Below are 18,007 nucleotides of genomic sequence, written 5' to 3'. Positions count from 1 at the left end.
TCTGGAAGAAAACAATGGAGAATATTTTTACATCCTTGGGATAGACAACATTCCTCAAATCGGACACAATATCCACTAACTACAACAGTGAAAAACCAGAATGTGAAATTTCATCAACATTTAAGCTTCCGCTCTTTAAAACATACTACTAGGGGCCTCCCCGGTGACGCAGCGGTTGAGCGCTGGGTTGTGAAGCTGCCCACAGCCTCTGCAGCACCGGTTTGATCCCTGGCCACCAGGCGAGGGTCCCACATGGCGTGCAGAACTCTCCTGCCGCCCGCTGCTCCCCTCAGCAGTGTACTTCGGTCCTTCTGCCTGTTCTGTTCCCTGCTCTGGCTCTGGTGGATTCTCTCACCCTCCTGCACTTCTGAGTGTACCCAGTGCTTGTATAAATAAATAAATAAATAAATCTTAAAAAAAAATAAGTAAATAAAACATACTACTAAATAATTATATGGGAGAAAAAAATATATGTGACAGGACTTGTGGCCTGAACATATAAAGAACTCTCACAATTCAATAATAAGGCACACAATCTTTCTACAAAATGGGCAAAAAATTAATCCAACACCAAACAAAAAATTAAAGATGTGAAAACTAGTCAATAAGTAGTATGGACTGAGTTGTGCCTCCCCTCCTGCCAAAATCATATGTTGAGGTCTCCATCCTCAATCTAACTGTATTTGGACTTAGGACCTTTAAAGAGATAATAAAGTTTAAGTGAGGTTGTAAGAGTAGGGCCCTAGTCCAACAGGACTAATATCCTCATAAGAGGAGGAAGAGTCCCAGGGAGGCACATGCACAGAGAAAAGGCCATGTGAGGACACAGAGAGGAGGCATCTATCTACAAGCCAAGGAAGGAGTCTCAGGAGAAGTTAAACCCTGCTGACACCTTCATTTTGGAATTTTAACCTCCAGAACTGTAAGAAAATAAGTTTCTGTTGTTTAAGCCCCCTAGTCTGTGGTATTTTGTTATGGTGGCTCAATCAAATGAATACAATAACCTCATGAATAGATATTAAATATCATTACATCTCAGGGAAAAGAAAAAACAACAATGACACACCATACACACTCACTAGAATGACTTAAAATGAAAAAGGCTGACAATACCAAGTTTGGCAAGGATGTGGTGCAAGTAGAGCTTTCCTACAACTGTGCTGGGCAAGCACTTATAAAAACGGTTTGGCAATTTCTTATAAAGTTAAACACACACTTACCGTACAACTCAGCATGTCAGCTCCAAGGCATTTTACCCAAGGAAAATGAAAATAAATGCCCATGAAAAGACTTGTATATGAGTGATTATGGAATTTTATTCATAATTCCCCACAACTAGAAACAACCTAAATGACTACCAACTAGTGAATGGATAAACAACCTGTGGTATTCCAAAGAACAGAATACCAATCGGCAATAAAAAAATGAACAAACTTAATACATGAACTATCAGGAAAATTTAAAACAGAAAGAAGTCAAACACATACACACACACATACTCATGTGTGTATATATGTGTATACATGTATATATGTTTATACACATAAATATACATATTTGTGTGTGTGGGTGTATAAATATAGCCTATTATTCTATTTAAAAGAAATTCTTAAAAAGTCAGATCTAATCCAAACAGACAGAAATCAGACTAATGGTTTCCTAGGAGCGGGCTCTGGATGGGAGTGAGGAGCAGGGATTCATTGTAAAGGAGTCCAAGGGAACTTTCTGGGTGATTGAAATGTTTTATGTTGACTGTGGTGCTGGTTATACAGATATATACGTGCATCATCAAACTTAGATGTATTTCACTACCTGTCAATTTTAGCTCAATGAAGTTGATTTTACAACTAGGATTTAAGCTAGAGAAGGGAGAATGGAATGCCTTTAATTAACAAAAGAACAGAGTAGGCACTCAAAGAGAAGTACTGAGAGTTGGTGGCCCATGGATGAGAGGCATTGGATTCTTCTGGCACTCTGATTCTATACCACACAGAGCACTACAATAAATCTTCCATTTAAAAAAAAAAAAAAAAAAAAAGATGGCGACCTGAGAGAAACTTTGTTTCTTATAACTGAAGGAAACTGATAAAACAATGAGCTACATAAAGTTCCTGATTTTCTATCTTGCTTCTTTCTGCTTACCTGGTACAGAGGAAATGTGTTGAATATGGGTGATTCACTAATAGCAGTGCTATCAACCATATACTTTGTTGATCTGAATTAATTGTTTGCAAAACAAAATCAGTTTCATGTCCTGAGAATTAGATTCTAATTGAGAATTAGAAATTTTTAAAGTACAGTGAAGATTTTTAAAAGTCCTTTTACAAAATATATGATAAAACAATTTAAAAAGACAAATCTAGAAGATGAATTAGAATGGCAACAAAGTTAAGAGTATCAGACAAGATAAGCCATTTACTTGAAAAGGACTTAATGATTTACAGTTATAAGAAACTAGATTTGTTAATGGATACATACATTCTTTTTGTCTATTTTTTTTTTTTGATAGAACACAGTGAAAACGACTTAGAGAAAATAATGCCACAAATATAGCTAAAATGTGAATGAAGCTGGAGGCAGCAAAGGACCACACACCATGAAATATAAACAGAGGAGAAAAAAGTTCGATGCCAGACAGGAAGAGAAGAACCAGGAGAGCAGTTTTTACAAATAGAGGTAAATGTAACTAAGACTGAAATACGAAATCTGATAGGTCTTAAAAAAAAAAATAGAGTAATCAATTATTGCTTAACATGCACAAGAGTTGTCCAGATTAAGTAAATTTAATTTCTCAGGGTTCATTTTTGAACTATTCTCAACCTATGGAATCTTGCTTTCAATAATTAATGATTTAGTCAGGTCAAACCATTTCCTTCCAAAAGAAAGAAATTTTTTCCCAAATAATTGGATTAGGTCTTCTGCTACTAATTAAAACAGTGAATATATCATCTCTCAGCAGTATCTTACATTCTTAGACAAACAACAACCATGCTTGATTGGCATGGTAAAATGAGCTTAATGGAGTTAGAGATAAGAGAAGCTTTTAGAGAAAAAGAGCATATATTCGGTAGATGTAAAAACATTCTGTCATATAGTTACAAACTTCAAAAAAGATTCCAGAAAGCTTGGTAATAGCTACAGACTTATTTTAACTTTTGCATTTATCCACACACAAAATTCTTTCCTGTAGTATAGGATGAAGCAAACTTTAAAAAATCAAGGCAATTTATTTCTGACATAAGGAAAAAAATACATGTAGGATTATAGCACTTGTTTTAGCTAATTTCCTCTTACAATGCTTGAATAAAGAAAACTATGTCATCTTCAATTTACTGAAAGCACTTACTTGGTAACTTTACAAATATCATTGGGCATTAGATACAAGAGTTAAGGACCACAAATTTGAATTCAAAATTTAAACTGACTTAACAATTTAAATATCTGACTAAATAATATTGGATTATAATAAAAGCAGTTTTATTCTAAGTATGCAAACATCAAAATGGAAAACAAATTGACAAAAGTATGTTCAAAATTTCTGATTTGTGATCCAATATAAAAATGTAATAAACATACACATTAATATGTAAGAATGTATTAAAAGTGAAAGGAAGATACCATTTTTATTCTTTCATTCCAATAACAAATGCTTACTATATTGCAAAGCATGATGTTAGATCTGGAAATTGATAAAAATATAAAAAAATAACTCTTATCCTTGAGAGCCTTAAAGTTACAAAGGAAGTGAGGACATATGCATAGAACAAAACAGCAACAAAATATATACATAATACAGCACAGTACATAGTGTTATAAATGGATAGGATTCAGAGAAGGAAAGAGTTCCCAGCCTGGGATCAGCAAACACTTCATGCAGGAAATGCTTCGAGTGTGATAATAAAAGGAAAGGTGGAGTGGAGGCTATAATGAGATTCCATACTGATGAAATGTCCTATATATGAGAATAAGGAAGTGAGAAACAGCAAGAATGGAAAAATGTTCTCAAAATTTCTCATGGACAAGATATCCCTTGGGGATGGGGAACAGAGTTCAAAGTTCAAGATTTAGTTGAAATCTAGTATATATCTTAAAAATAACATAAAATTTATGCTCTATTCTTTAATTAGCTGTACTTGCTTTCACATAAAAATAACATTTTTTCCTCTCAAAAATTTTCCAGTAAAACTGATACTCCAAAGTATCAGTATACTCCCAAAAGAATGCCTGGAAGCAGCAGGGACGGGATCACTGGTAGAGGAAGACAGGGCCCACAGAGTAGAAAAAGTCTTTCACCAGTCAAGCTAGATTATAAAAAAATTATTCAGAGGCCAGGGGGGAATCATGAAGAACAATTTTTGAATTGGGGAATGGCATTAGACATCTTTAGCAAAATTAGTCTGACAAGGACACAAACAACAAATTTATTCATTCAATAAGTATTTGGAGACCTCTATTATGGGTCAAGTACTGATCAGCTGCTGGAGAACTGAAATAAAGAGACAAAAATCCCTGCCCTTATGGAGCTTACATTCCAGAATGGAGAAATCAACATTAAATAAGTTGAAAGATATAATGAGAACAGACAGAAAGAGATCACAGACAGGAGAGTGGTAACTGCAAAGGAAAGGAGATGATTACAAACAACAGAAGAATTCTGATCATGCCAAAGTGACTGAGATGAAGGAATTAGGAGAATTGTATTAATAACCAAAATGAAGGAATTAGGAGACTTGTTCTGTGAGGGGAGAACAGGCAAAAATGCATTTAGATCTTTAGGCTTACAGGTACCTAATGATCTAACAGATGGAAATCCAAGATTCCAGAAAATGAGGTTTAGAGAGAAAACTTCACAATTATCTGCAGGAAGATGCAAGTGGAGGCCGCATTAGGGAAAAGAGAGAGAAGCCGAGAGCAAAGAGCAGGAGGCAGAGACTAGATAAAGGTCCATCCGGGCAGGGAAAAAAAAAAAAGGAAGCCAGAGAAGAAAGAATCTAAGAGAAAATACAAAAAAACCTAGGCAGTGAGGCATAACAGGAAGAAGGCTTTGCCAAAAAGCCATCAATAAGCATGTGTGCATTTTTGTTACTCCTCACCTGTTCATTCTTTTTCTGAACCCATTCCTTGTGCTTTTCTTCAGCAATTATCTTTCTTTTTTCCCGTACTTCCATTTCTTTTCTTTTTTCTAGTTCTTGATTTAATTCCTGTGGATTTTATTCAAACAATAGGCAACATTTAATAGAAGTACTCAAATCACATATTTTAAAAAAGGCTGAGGTTAGCTAGATTAAACAAGGATATAGTTTCCTTTATAGAAAATATACCATTAGTGACAATGACTTACTTAAGTAACTAGTCTATGATGAAAAGAAAGCTTCAGTAGAAAGTATAAATCATTTTTTAGAAATGCAAATAACTGCTTGGCAGCGAAACACTAGTTTCTTAGACTAAACGAGCTAAATTACACTCATTGAAATCAACTTTCCCACACATAAATTTTGGCATCACTTATGTTATTGGCCGTATCTCAAGAGAATTATAACTTTTTTTTACAGTTATAAAAAGCTTCTAGTTTCTTGATGAAGATAAAGGATGGGAATAATCCTTAAATTAAAATTTTAATTCAGAATTTACCACAGAAGAAATGTAAAGAAACCATTCGATTTTCTTTCGGAGAAAAAAAAGAGAATCCAGGCTTTTCTTCACTGATTTTATAGCTGCTAGAGTGTAAAACAAAACCACATTCATATCCCAGATTATTTAACTGCCGTGCTGTCACTCGAATCTACACGTTTGGGCATTTCCACAGGAGAAAGAATGTGGAAGGTATGGCCAAATAAAACTGCGAGCTGAATGCCACCACTCTGTCACTCATCAGTTAAATTACTGCATTAGTTGAGAATGCTGTTCAAACTAGACTTCCTAGAACTCTAGGACCATAATTACTGGTTATTTTTCTTCTCCCTCCTTAGATACTAATAATCAGATCCTTTTATAAGTCTTTGATTAACCCCTAATCTTCCTTTCGAACCCTCCCTTCCCAAAGACCTACCTACCTGGGGATGGGTAGTTGTAGGAAGAGCAACTTTTCAGCTCTCAGACAATCCAGTTTGTTACATAAAATGAAGACAAAATTTGACACCAAGAATGTTGTATCTCTTGTATTTTAGAACAACTGGTCACAGGAACCTCTCATCTATAAGGACCTCTCATCCTAAAATTTGCTGCATACAAAAGAGTTGCCCTCACTCATTCAGAAAGTCTTTCATTTTTTTTTTAAACTTAGTTTAACATTTTAATTTTTTTACATTTATTTTATTTATTTATATTTTACATCATTCTTCCTTTTTGTACAATGCATGCTTTCTCCTCTCAGGTGTAGTCCCTGTAAAATTCCCACCACCAATTCACCTGTGCACCATCACTATAGTCCCTTGCATTCTTTCCTCCCCTGTTTTGATCCCTCTCTCTTCCCCTCCCCTGCAGAATGTCTCTGATTAATAGTTGCTTGTTAATTTTGCTTTTTAATTTATTATAATTATTTTTTTTCCTGATCCCTTATTTGGTTCCCCTACATTCCTCCTACAGGTAAAACAATCTGGTATTTTTCTTCTTCTTCAGAAAGTCTTTTAAATACCATACTGCACCCTCCCCGTCTCTACCTAAAGTAAAAATTCCATCTTCATTTTAAAAGGATTCTTCATTACCTCTGAATTCCTTGACTACTGACTGAATACAGGAAGCTCTCATTTATCATTTTTAAGGTCCTGGAAACTACCACTTTAGGCATAATGACATAGAAGGAGAGTACACAGCCAGCAAGGATTTCTTTTTTCCTCATCCACATTACAATGAAACAACATTATTCAAGGGCCTGTTGTCCTTTTTAATGAAATGCCTACTATAAAAGTAGCAAGAACTGAGATACAGGGATAAAACTCCAGAAGTCTCTGATCTAATCTGATTCCATACACACACAAAAATTAAGTGCTCCATTGTGAGGTACTGTATATAACAGGAGTGCAGAAAAGGGGTAAGGAAGGGACGGGAAGATGAGAGGAGACACGGTGTGGACCAACGTCATCAGAAATGGGTATCATGAGAGGAAGAGAGGGAAGTAGGTGTAACTAGAAGGGAAAGTTGGGGGAAGAGAAACTAGAAAATGAGAGTGTGGCACTAATATGGAATAAGGTCTTTTGACATAGGTAGAGTAAACGGAACACCATGAAGCAGGAATACATTGCAGAAGGGATGATTTAGAGCTCTTAATGACAAAGGTTGAAGATCACATTTGAAGGGCTCGGAGCTATTGTGAGGGAGACTAAGTAGGGGGTTCCACAGCGTATGAGTTGTAAGGGGAATGAGGTCTATACTTGTATCAGAAAACAGAAAGGGGGAGCATGTGTGTGTGTCACAGGCTAGATACAGATCTGAAAACTATGCAAAATTTTCTAAAATAGTCCTGATTTTTATTTTCAGGAAAATTACTTAAATATAAAACTAAGGATATGATTGATTGTATTTATAAAACTTTTTAAGAATCCTCATGTAATTATACTCAAAAATCAGAGGAAAAAAACAAACTTTGTTTCCTTTTTCATGGTTCACAAATTTTAGCTAAATGTTGATAGAAGAATTAAAGATGAAGGTAAGGTCAAAAAGTGCCTTGAAAATCCTACCACTGACCAAACAGTGCTCTAACCTCAGGATGTCTGTTCAAGTAATTCACCATTGCTGAATATATATCACATTCAGAGACACGATCCTCCCTTCCAACGCTGGCTCCTCTTAGAATTTCCCACCCTGAATGACTCCATCTGTTCAGTGCTGAGGCAGGTCTTTCTGGACACAGCTGGAGTCTCCTCTCACGAGGCCCCTAAGTTGTCTGCTGGTACACCACTGAATTTCAACAGAATTATAGCTATTTTCCCACAGAGTAAACACTTGATTATAGAAAACCAAAATCCAAGAGGGATCCTAAGCATGCATTTTTATTTCAATAGCTTTTGTTAACTTTCAAAGATCTTCTTACCACTGAAGATAACAATCAGAAAAACTGACAGCTTTTGAGTTTCACCAACTCCATATCCTGCCCTATTCCTTCATTAAGGGCAGATGAATAAAATGGCCAAAGGTAAGACGATGAAAAAAAAATGCACCTGCTTTTACAAACTAGATAATTTTTATAATTTAGAACAGATTGTACTAAAATGCTAGCACAAATGTTAAAATTTAGAATCAACCAAAGGCCATAGAGAGTTAGGAAATCTTTTTAAAAAATAAAAATTTAGGTTGTTTCCACAGCTTAGCTATTGCAAATAGTGCTGCTATAAACATAGGGGTGCAGGTGCTCTTTGGAATGGATGTTTCTGTGTCCTTTGGGTAAATACCTAGGAGTGGAATTGCTGGATCATATGGAAGCTCTATGTTTAGTAGGTCCAGAAATCTCCACACAGCTTTCCATAGTGGTTGGACCAGTTTGCACTCCCACCAACAGTGCAGGAGAATTCCTTTTTCTCCACAACCTCTCCAACATTTGTTGTTGCTAGTTTTTTTAATATGTGCCATTCTCACTGGTATAAGATGGTACCTCATTGTAGTTTTGATTTGCATTTCCCTGATTACAAGTGATGTTGAACATTTTTTCATGTGCCTGTTGGCCATTTGCATTTCCTCTTCAACAAGAAGATGTGGTACATATACATCATGGAATATTACTCAGTATTCAAAAAAGATAAACACATGCAATTTGCAGCAACATAGATGGCGCTGGAAGGGATCATGCTCAGCGAAATAAGCCAGAAAGAAAAAGAAAAATCCCGGATGGTCTCACTCATAGCAGGAATCTAGAAAACTTAAATAAGGGACCAGGAAAAAGAATAACTATAAGAAAATATCAAAATCGACAAACAACTATGAACCAGAGACACTCTATGGGGGGTGGCGGGCGGGGAAAGGCGGGCTTGGGGTCAAAATAAGGGGTTGTAATTGTATGGGGAATATAAAAAATAAAAAAAGAAAGAAAGAAAGAAATACCAAATAAATAAATAAAAATTTAAATAACTATATGATCTATAAAACCAATATAGTGGTTTTCATATACATTGCATAATACGTTAGTATTATGTATATTCAAATTTGTCATGTTTATCATCTTAACATAGTTACAAATATAACCATTTTGTAAATGGGTAGTTTTATTGGACTAAATAATTTTTTCATTCAATCTTACAAAGATGTCTAAAACAAATCTAAATGTGTGTTGCTGAAATTAAAATTAAATTTATGAAAGAGGATGATCTTTCTAATGACCAAAATACCCTTTAAATTGTCAAAGGAGAAAGTTAAGAATGCCAGGGTACATTCAAAATTAAATATCAGGTCTGACGTATTTATTGCTAAATGTTCTCTTGGCACCGTGGAAAAATTTTGACTTCAGTTGGAAGCCAAAAAAAGTAGGATCAAGTCCCAGCCCTGCACTAACTGACATCTTCAAACTTTTTTTCTTGACAGAGTTACTTCTCTGGACTTCACGCTTTAGTAGGGATGTGGGATGAATTGTTCCTTATAGTTAAAAACCTGTGCTTTTAAAATGGCCAACAGGCGTATGAAAAAATGTTCAACATCACTTGCAATCAGGGAAATGCAAATCAAAACTACAATGAGGTACCATCTTACACCAATGAGAATGGCACATATTTAAAAAACTAGCAACAACAAATGTTGGCGAGGATGTTGGGGAAAAAGAAACTCTCCTGCACTGCTAGTGGGAGTGCAAACTGGTGCAACCACTATGGAGAGCTGTGTGGAGTTTCCTCAATCTGCTAAAAATGGAGCTTCTATATGATCCAGCAATTCCACTCCTAGGTATTTACCCAAAGGACACAGAAACATTAATTCAAAAGGGCACCTGTATCCCTGTTTATAGCAGCACTATTTACAATAGCTAAGCTTTGGAAACAACCCAAATGCCCAAAAATAGATGACATATCAAGAAGATGTGGTATATATACACAATGGAATATTACTCAGCAATCAACAAAGATAAACTCATGCCACTTGCAGCAACATGGATGGAGCTGGAAGGGATCATGCTCAGCAAAATAAGCCAGAAAGAAAAAGAAAAATAATGGCTCAGAAAGAAAAAGAAAAATACCGGATGGTCTCACTCATAGGAGGAATTTAGAAAACCTAAATAAAGGATCAGGAAAAAGACTAAGTATAATAAAGTAAAAATCAAAATCAACAAGCAACTATAAAGCAGAGACATGCTATATGCTATGGGGGTGGGGAGGAGGGAGTAGGATCAAAACAAGCGGGGGTGGGAACTGTAGGTGGACTGTAACCAAAATGAAAATGCATACATTGTGCAAAAATGAAAAATGATATAAAAAATATATAAAATAAAAAAAAATCTGTGCTTTTAATGCTGATTTGTAAACAAGTTAGAGAATATAGTAAATAAGGAGAGAAAATAAGGAATGTGTGGATTTAGAAAATAAACAAAGGAAAAAAGTATGAAAGAATGTGAGTACCACAACAACTCAAAACTGTCTTATAACAAATTGAGTAGCTGGTCTATTATATTATGGTATCTTTGGCATGACCGATACAGTAAAATTCATACTATTTTAATTGCTTCAGAGTTATGTAATAAGTCTATTACATCTATTAGCTATAAAAATGGCAAACTACTAAATACTAAATCAAAAGATTTCACTCTTTCAAGCAGTTATATCTTGCTACATGCTCAATCATTATAGGGAATTTATCTTGACTACTTTAATCTGTTCTTAAAACAAATTTTTGGTAGTTATTATCTCCTTTCACACATAATAAAAATTTTATTGAAGGCTGCCTATATATGAGGCCACATCCTGATGTTTATTTAATCCTCATAACAACACTGTGAGGTAAATATTCTCCCTTGTTCACTGATAAAGAAATCAAGGCACAGACAGGTTAAAGATTTGCCCAACCCCCAAGTTTTGAATCCAGAAAGTATGATTGAAAAATTTACACTTTAACTTCTCTCTCCCCTACTCACTCTTTAACATCTGGCGTATAGGTAGAGACTGAGGCTCAAAGAATTAACTTTTCCAAGTTCACAAAGTTTGAATGGAAACTCTAAAATTCAGTCTTGTGGAGCAGCCTCCAAAGTCCCGGCTGCTCCCTTAGGAATTTTCTATAATCTAATTAGCTTTTTATTGTAAGATGACTCTAAAATGACTTGAAGTGACCCTCCTTTTCTTAATCTAACAAGTGACTTCTGAGACTAGAGATAAAGCTGAATACCATAAAATGAACTCCAATTCACCACTGGCTCACTAAATCAGTATTTTCCAAACTAAAAGTCTAAAAGCCATTGCATGGGTGATAACCAGCCTTAAAAAAAGAACAAAATAACAGTTTTTACACAACATTAAGATATTATTTCAGGTATATGTGTGTTTCGATGTGTGTGACATACATCTGAATGTAGGCGAAACCCTATACCCCCAAATCATATATGGCATTATAAACCAACATTACCTCAATACAAAATAATACAATTAAAAATGAATGAAATATTTTAAAGATGGTTTTAAATATGTAGCTGAATTTACCTTTAGTTAAATGTTTATGGTGAAGCTCCTATAGATGTGTGGGTGTGTGTCTGTTGTGTATACATATACTAATTTACACAGAAGATAATCTGGTAGACTATCCACCATAATATTAACAATGGTTATTTTCAGGTGGTAAGATTAGAGATTTAAATTTTCTTAATTATGCTTAGCTGTATTTTCTAAATGTTCTTACTATGAATATATATCTACAATGAGTTATTAAAATTGATACATCAAACCAACACAAACAATGAAAAAATTTTGTTTTGAGGAATAGTATCATTAACATTTCAATTTCAATAGCAACTATCCTTTGTGAACTCATGAATTCAATAAAAAGCAGCCTGTCTGGGCCTCCTTGGTGGCACAAGGGGTTAAGCACAGCACTATGAAGCAATCCACAGCCTCTGCAGCAGGATTTCAATCCCAGCCAGCCAGGGAGAAACCCACATGGTGCAGCAGACCTCTCTTGTTTTGTCCACTGCTCTCCTCAGCAGTGTATTTCAGTCAGTCTGCCTGTTCTGTTCCCCCCTGTCTCTAGTGAATTCTCTCACCCCCCTGCACCTCTGGCCTGTACCCCACCTGTTGTATGCATAAATAAATAAATCTTAAAAATAAAAAAGAACTAAAAAAAAAAAAAAAAACAGACTGTCTGGTTTTACCTCTAAAGCTTTTTGCTGCTGACGATCACGTTCTTCTTTCTCTTTGCCAACAAACCACACTTCCCATGGTGTCAGGCTGCTATTTGGTAAGGGCACCTGTTTCTTTTCTTGGTTATCTTCTGAATCAAATTCACTGATACAAAAAGAGAGGCCGTTAGAGCACTTGTAGTACAAAACTCAGCCAAAACCACTTAGGCATACAGAGAAAACAGAATTTAATATTTGCAATATGGTGATTTACAAATACATATAAACTAATCTATACAAATGTACAATGAAAGATCATGAAAAAGAAGTCAGATATTTGAATTAGCTTAATCACCAAGCTGCCTTTGCATTCTTTCATCTTCTAAACTCACATTATTAAAAACCCATTGGGGGCCTCCACGGTGGCGCAGCGGTTGAGCACTGGGTTGCGAAGTTGCCCACAGCCTCTGCAGCGCCGGTTCGATCCCCAGCTGCTCCCTGGCCACCGGAGGAGGGTCCCACCTGGTGTGCAGACCTCTCCTGCCGCCCACTGCTCCCCTCAGCAGTGTCCTTCGGTCCTTCTGCCTGTTCTACTCCCCGCTCTGGCCCTGGAGAATTCTCTCACCCTCCCGCACTTCTGACTGTACCCAGTGCTTGTATAATTAAATAAATGAATAAAAAAAAATGAATGAATGAATGAATAAATAAATCTTTAAAAAAAAAAAAACCCATTGGGATAACCCACACACAGTCCATTTGCCTCAATAACAACTATTTTTTATTCTTAAGAAATCCTTTATTTGGACAACTAATTCAATATATGATCCTTATCAGATCCTGGGGCAGACTTTTCCCTTTTCCTTCCTTAAATAATTCAGGGGTAAAAAAAGAATATGTCTATAGACAGAAAATGATAACGCAAATATGTTAACAATTAGAGATTCTGAGTGAAGGGTGAACAGAAGTTCTTTATAATCTCAAATTCAGGTAAGTTTGAAATTGTTATAAAATAAAGTTACAAAAATGTTTGATTGATGCTGTTTTGTCATTTTTGTGGACAGGGTGTCCTCAGCTGTCTATAGCTTCCTACCTCCTACTATTGTCTCCACTTCCACCATGCATCTCTGTCAGCCTGTCTCTTCTGAGAACAGAGAAAAGTAATTACACAGCCAAGCTAAGGTGAATGGAGGAGAAATACTCCCAATACACACGTAAATAATAAAAAAACAACAACAGGGGCATGGCTAGCTAAACAAGCCTCATACAACTTTGCAAAAGCTGAATAATTAGCCCCCAAGGAAAGAGTGGTTTTTCAGAACCCAGGGCAGCTCTAGAGACTGTTATTAAAGACTCAACTCCTCTTTGTCTCTTTACTATTCCTGCTTCTATGGCAAGAAAAAGAAAAATAACAGATGGTTTCCCTTACAGGAAGAATATAGGGGAACCAAATGTGGAATCAGGAAAAAAAAATAATTACAATAAATAAAAAAACAAAATTAACAGGCAACTATTAATCAGAGACATTCTGCAGGGGAGGGGAGGAAGAGGGATCAAAACAGGGGCGGGAAGAGCACAAGGGACTGTGGTGATGGTGCACGGGTGAACTGATGGTGGGACTATACTGGCACTACACCTGAGAGGAGAAAGCATACATTGTACAAAAAGGAAGAATGATGTGAAATCCATATAAAATTAAAATATATATATTCCTGCTTCTGGCAACAAAATGCTTTGTCCACTGCTATGTACTTATTCCCACCTCAAAGTTTCAGTTTACCTGTGCTTTTTTTCCCTGCTATTCCTTATTCATGCATGCTCTTAAGGAATCTGTACATTAGTGGGAAAGAGGCTCATGATGAGGCGCCATGTGCTTGTGCTCTGCAGCTATGCCTAAAACTGAAATTCCTTTCCTCCACCTCCACACTTGACCAAAAGTAAGATTAGATTTGGGAGTAAAACTTCTGTGGTAAATCTGTATCTATTTTCTTCTTGCCGTGTACATGTTTCAACCTAGTTAAGCCTCTGCTTTTCTTCTATAAAATGGAGATAATAGTAGTGGGAACCTCACAGTACTACTTCATCAGCTGGAGCATGATAAAGCACACAACACAATTCCCGGCACTTGGTGCATCTGGTATATGTCGGTTAATAGTACGGTTAATTCCTACTCTCTCCTCAAGATTCAACTCAGGCACTGTCTCTATTGTCTCACAGTGAAATTCGCTGCAAAATATGTGGAATAAGGACCTTGGGCTTTGTCACTTGTCCATCTCTGCTAGAGGACATGAATTCCTTAACAGATAGAAAACATGTCTTAACTCATTTTACTTCAAGAGCCTAGCTTAGGGTCTAGAATACAGTATGCTCTAAAAAATATTTGTTGAAAGAAATCAGCTTTTTAAATGACACTGTAAGTATTAAATGTCTTGCCTTAACATTTTTAAAGTTTATTTATTTATGCATACAAAAACTGGGGTACAGGCCAGAGGTGAGGGGGGTGAGAGGATCCACCAGAGACAGAGTGGGGAACAGAAAGGCAGACTGACTGAAATGCACTGCTGAGGGGAGCAGCAGGTGAGACAGGAGAGGTCTGCTGTGCCATGTGGGTAGCTCCCTGGCCAGGGATAGAACTCATGCTGCAGTGGCTGTGGCTAGCTTCACAGATTACGTCTTAACCCCTTGCGCCACCAGGGAGGCCCGATGTCTTAACATTTTCAACTTGTGTTCAAAATGTGTAACATATATATACACCACAGCTCTAGCAATAATCAAGAGAAGCATGATAAAAACCTTTTATGACCAAGCCATTTCTTAAGACATGGGTTTCCTAATGCACAGAATGATATAAAAACAAGGATAAAGCTGAATAAACAGCAGGACCAAATTATATTATCAAAGACTTCAGGAAAAGCCTACTCACTATCTTTTCTGATGTCTGAATATATCTCAAAAAAGCCTTGTCCTATTATTTTTGACACAGTCAGATCACTGTGACAGGTGAAAGATGGGAAGAGAGCATAAAATCCCACCCAGCTCCATGTTTACTTCTTGGTCCACACAGAGGCTGCTCATTGCCTAGAATTATGGTTGCCTCTTCTCAGCCCCTCAGCCCCAAAACCATTCAGCTGGGGCACCAACTGAAAGCTACAAGTAGGGAGAAGGGATAAGAAAACTTTCTAAACACTTCATTTTCCTAAAAGGAAGTGCTATCTTTTTGAAGCATTTGAAAACTTTATCATCTGTTCTCCAGGAAGTCGGAAATAGGCACAATCACGTTCTGAACACACGCAAGGTTTGACAACCACACACTTGCCACACACAAGGTTTGACAACTCCTGCTTTCCACTCCAAAACTTACCTATTTTTTTTTTGATGCTGAGGGAATTAACTATGAGCAGAAAGGCAGGCTTAGCCATGGGATACTATCAGCTCATTCTGGCATGTATAAGCACTAAAAATAGTCAAATAACAAAGACTACTATTCCTTTTCTTAACAATAACAAATGACTACAATTTAAACAGACGATACTCGTTCTTCCTTTACTATCAACCACTTGGGACACCACTTTCCACACCAAGTCACTGCATTAATGTTTTTTTCCTGATGCCTATGCCTTGATCTTGAGCTGACTGCCTCCCTGATGTTCTGGAATTCTAGGCAAAGGAATAAATTTTGTAAACTTTTTATTATAGAAAATTTCAAACATATATGAAGTAAGCACAAACCATTGGTATTGGATAAGGAGTCTCTAATAAGGAGATACTCAGTGATTTTAAAGTTTTACTTGATAGAACTCTTAAGTCACTCCTCAACCCAATATCCCATCTTTGTCCCTGACCTCGTTCTTTATTAGAATTCCAAGGAGAGAAACAAGTGATGCTCTGCTTCCTGCCCAACACCAATGTGGGATATTTCTTTCCATATCACTCCTCATCCATCTTCATGCTAAACTCAATCTCTCTTAATTCCTTGGGGAATTTTAGAAAATGAAAAGCAACTGAGCTGTAATTTTGACAGGCATCATTCTTTAGGCTGCCAAACTATCTACATTGCTTAGTCCTACTGATTAGATCCAGAAGGTATTTCCCAAAGCCTTTAAATTAAGATCAGCTCAAGCTGATGAAGACCCCTATGAAAATGGACTCCTGAAACTCTGATTCTGCCATTGAGTTCTGCTATCAGGTTGATCAGAAAAGGCTTGTTTCTTGTTGCTACAATGAGTCTGGACAAGTGGCTTGCTTGGTTACTCTTGTTGATCTCCATTCCTACCATTGTACTGACTTCTAAATTCTCATTCTTAAGAGACTCAATGCTGTTAACTGTGTGTGTGAGTTTTTTCATATAGTTCCATTTTCCAGTGCACTAACTCCAGGTATGAAAGCCTTATACTGAGGGGGCTATCTTGCTGCCCTATGGTCTGATCTCCTGTACTGTGGCTTAGAGCTTGATAATCAGAAGCTTGTAAATGCTTTCTGAAGATGATGTAGGGAGTCTATTCCAGAATGGACCTGAATTACTAGGACTGTCTCAGAAAAAGATAAACTTCAGGGATAGGCCTTTGGGTCTATATTTCTATATAAGCAATAACAGGCAAGTAGAAAAGGGAAGCGAGAAGGTAACTGCTATACCTTAGTACCCAGCTCTGTTAATTACTAGGTATATACTTTTCGTCAGACTTGTTATTTGTATCCTGCCTCAATTTTGTTATCTGTAAAATGAGTGGCTTGATCTAGGCTGTAATTCTAGTAATGTAAAAATCATGTCTATCTTGTTTTTGGTCCCCAGTGTCTATGCAACCATGTGGCACAAACTAAATGTTCGCAGAATGAGTAACTGTAAAAATAAATAAAGGTGGTTTTAGTAATCTCTTCAGTTCTAACAGTCTCTAATTCAATGACTTCTATTCCACTGTTTAGTGCTCAAATCAGACAGCCCTGTCTCTGGATGCTGAGGGTGACATTGCTAAAATCTGTGATTCCACTCATCATTTATAACATTAAAAATATACTGCTTACCACAACCTAATTCACATTTTTCGATGTTAAGAGTTTGGACAACAGATCTGGAGCTCACAATCAGACTTTGGAATACACATACAATCCCTACAACGGTAGTAAATTTTTGTGTGTTTGAGACTATGTGCGTTTTTCCAAGGAGCGAGGTGGCAGCAATCATATTTTCAAGAAAAAATATTAAGAACTGTATTAGGCTTGTCATTTATAAGAACTGACTCAGGACATTCTATGTGCCCAAAAAAAGGGGCGGGCAGCCCCCCAGTGTGCACGGGCCTGCACCGTCTTGGGGGTTAAGATAAGAAGGTGTCTGGCCAGCAAAGGGCACCCAGAAGGGTCTAAAGGAACTTGGGCCGGGTTGTAGGGGCCGGCAGCCTCCAGTTTACCTGGCGCACCCCTGTAACTCCGTTCCTCTCAAGCTCTGCACCTTGGTCTCTGAGTCCCGCGCATCTTCGTCCCCGTCTTCCTCATCCTCCCCGTCACCATCGTTGTCGTCAAACGGGAAGCTCTGGTGGCCGAGGGGGGACAACAGAGACATGGTGGAATTGCTAGTGCAGCTCAGCGGCGGCGACAGCGAGCACCCCGCCACCGCCTCCAGGCCCTGCCCCCGGGCGCCCGCCATGACGACGGAGGGGCCCGAGGAGGACCGCGACCTGGACCTGCTGTAGGCCGGGAACCTGGTGTCGCGAGGGGGCGAGGCAGCCCCCCACCGCCCCGCCGCCCACATCAGGCCCGCCACGTTCAAACCGGCAGAGCGGC

At 37.4% G+C, this 18,007-nt stretch overlaps 1 protein-coding gene across 9 annotated transcripts in view; it reads right to left on the bottom strand.

Annotated features, from left to right (window-relative positions):
* The window catches only part of CCDC34 (coiled-coil domain containing 34), a 111,350-nt gene extending 93,343 nt beyond the window's left edge, over positions 1–18,007 (bottom strand). For all 9 annotated transcript variants that reach the window (XR_008553470.1, XM_037522559.2, XM_054699318.1 and 6 more), the window contains exons 1-3: positions 17,635–18,007; positions 12,269–12,401; positions 5,094–5,201 (exon numbers count right to left, since the gene is read on the bottom strand). Coding sequence is in view for 8 of the 9 variants with exons in the window: in XM_037522559.2 (XP_037378456.2) it covers positions 5,094–5,201; positions 12,269–12,401; positions 17,635–17,975 (582 nt within the window). In the remaining variant the exon portion in view is untranslated. The remainder of the gene's footprint in view (positions 1–5,093; positions 5,202–12,268; positions 12,402–17,634) is intronic.

The sequence above is a fragment of the Talpa occidentalis genome, unplaced genomic scaffold (assembly GCF_014898055.3).
Source record: "Talpa occidentalis isolate TD23 unplaced genomic scaffold, MPIMG_talOcc4v2.1 talOcc4.3, whole genome shotgun sequence".
In the NCBI taxonomy this organism is placed as follows: domain Eukaryota; kingdom Metazoa; phylum Chordata; class Mammalia; order Eulipotyphla; family Talpidae; genus Talpa; species Talpa occidentalis.
Note: the sequence above shows the minus strand (reverse complement) of the source record. Positions and strands in the feature narration are given on the sequence as shown.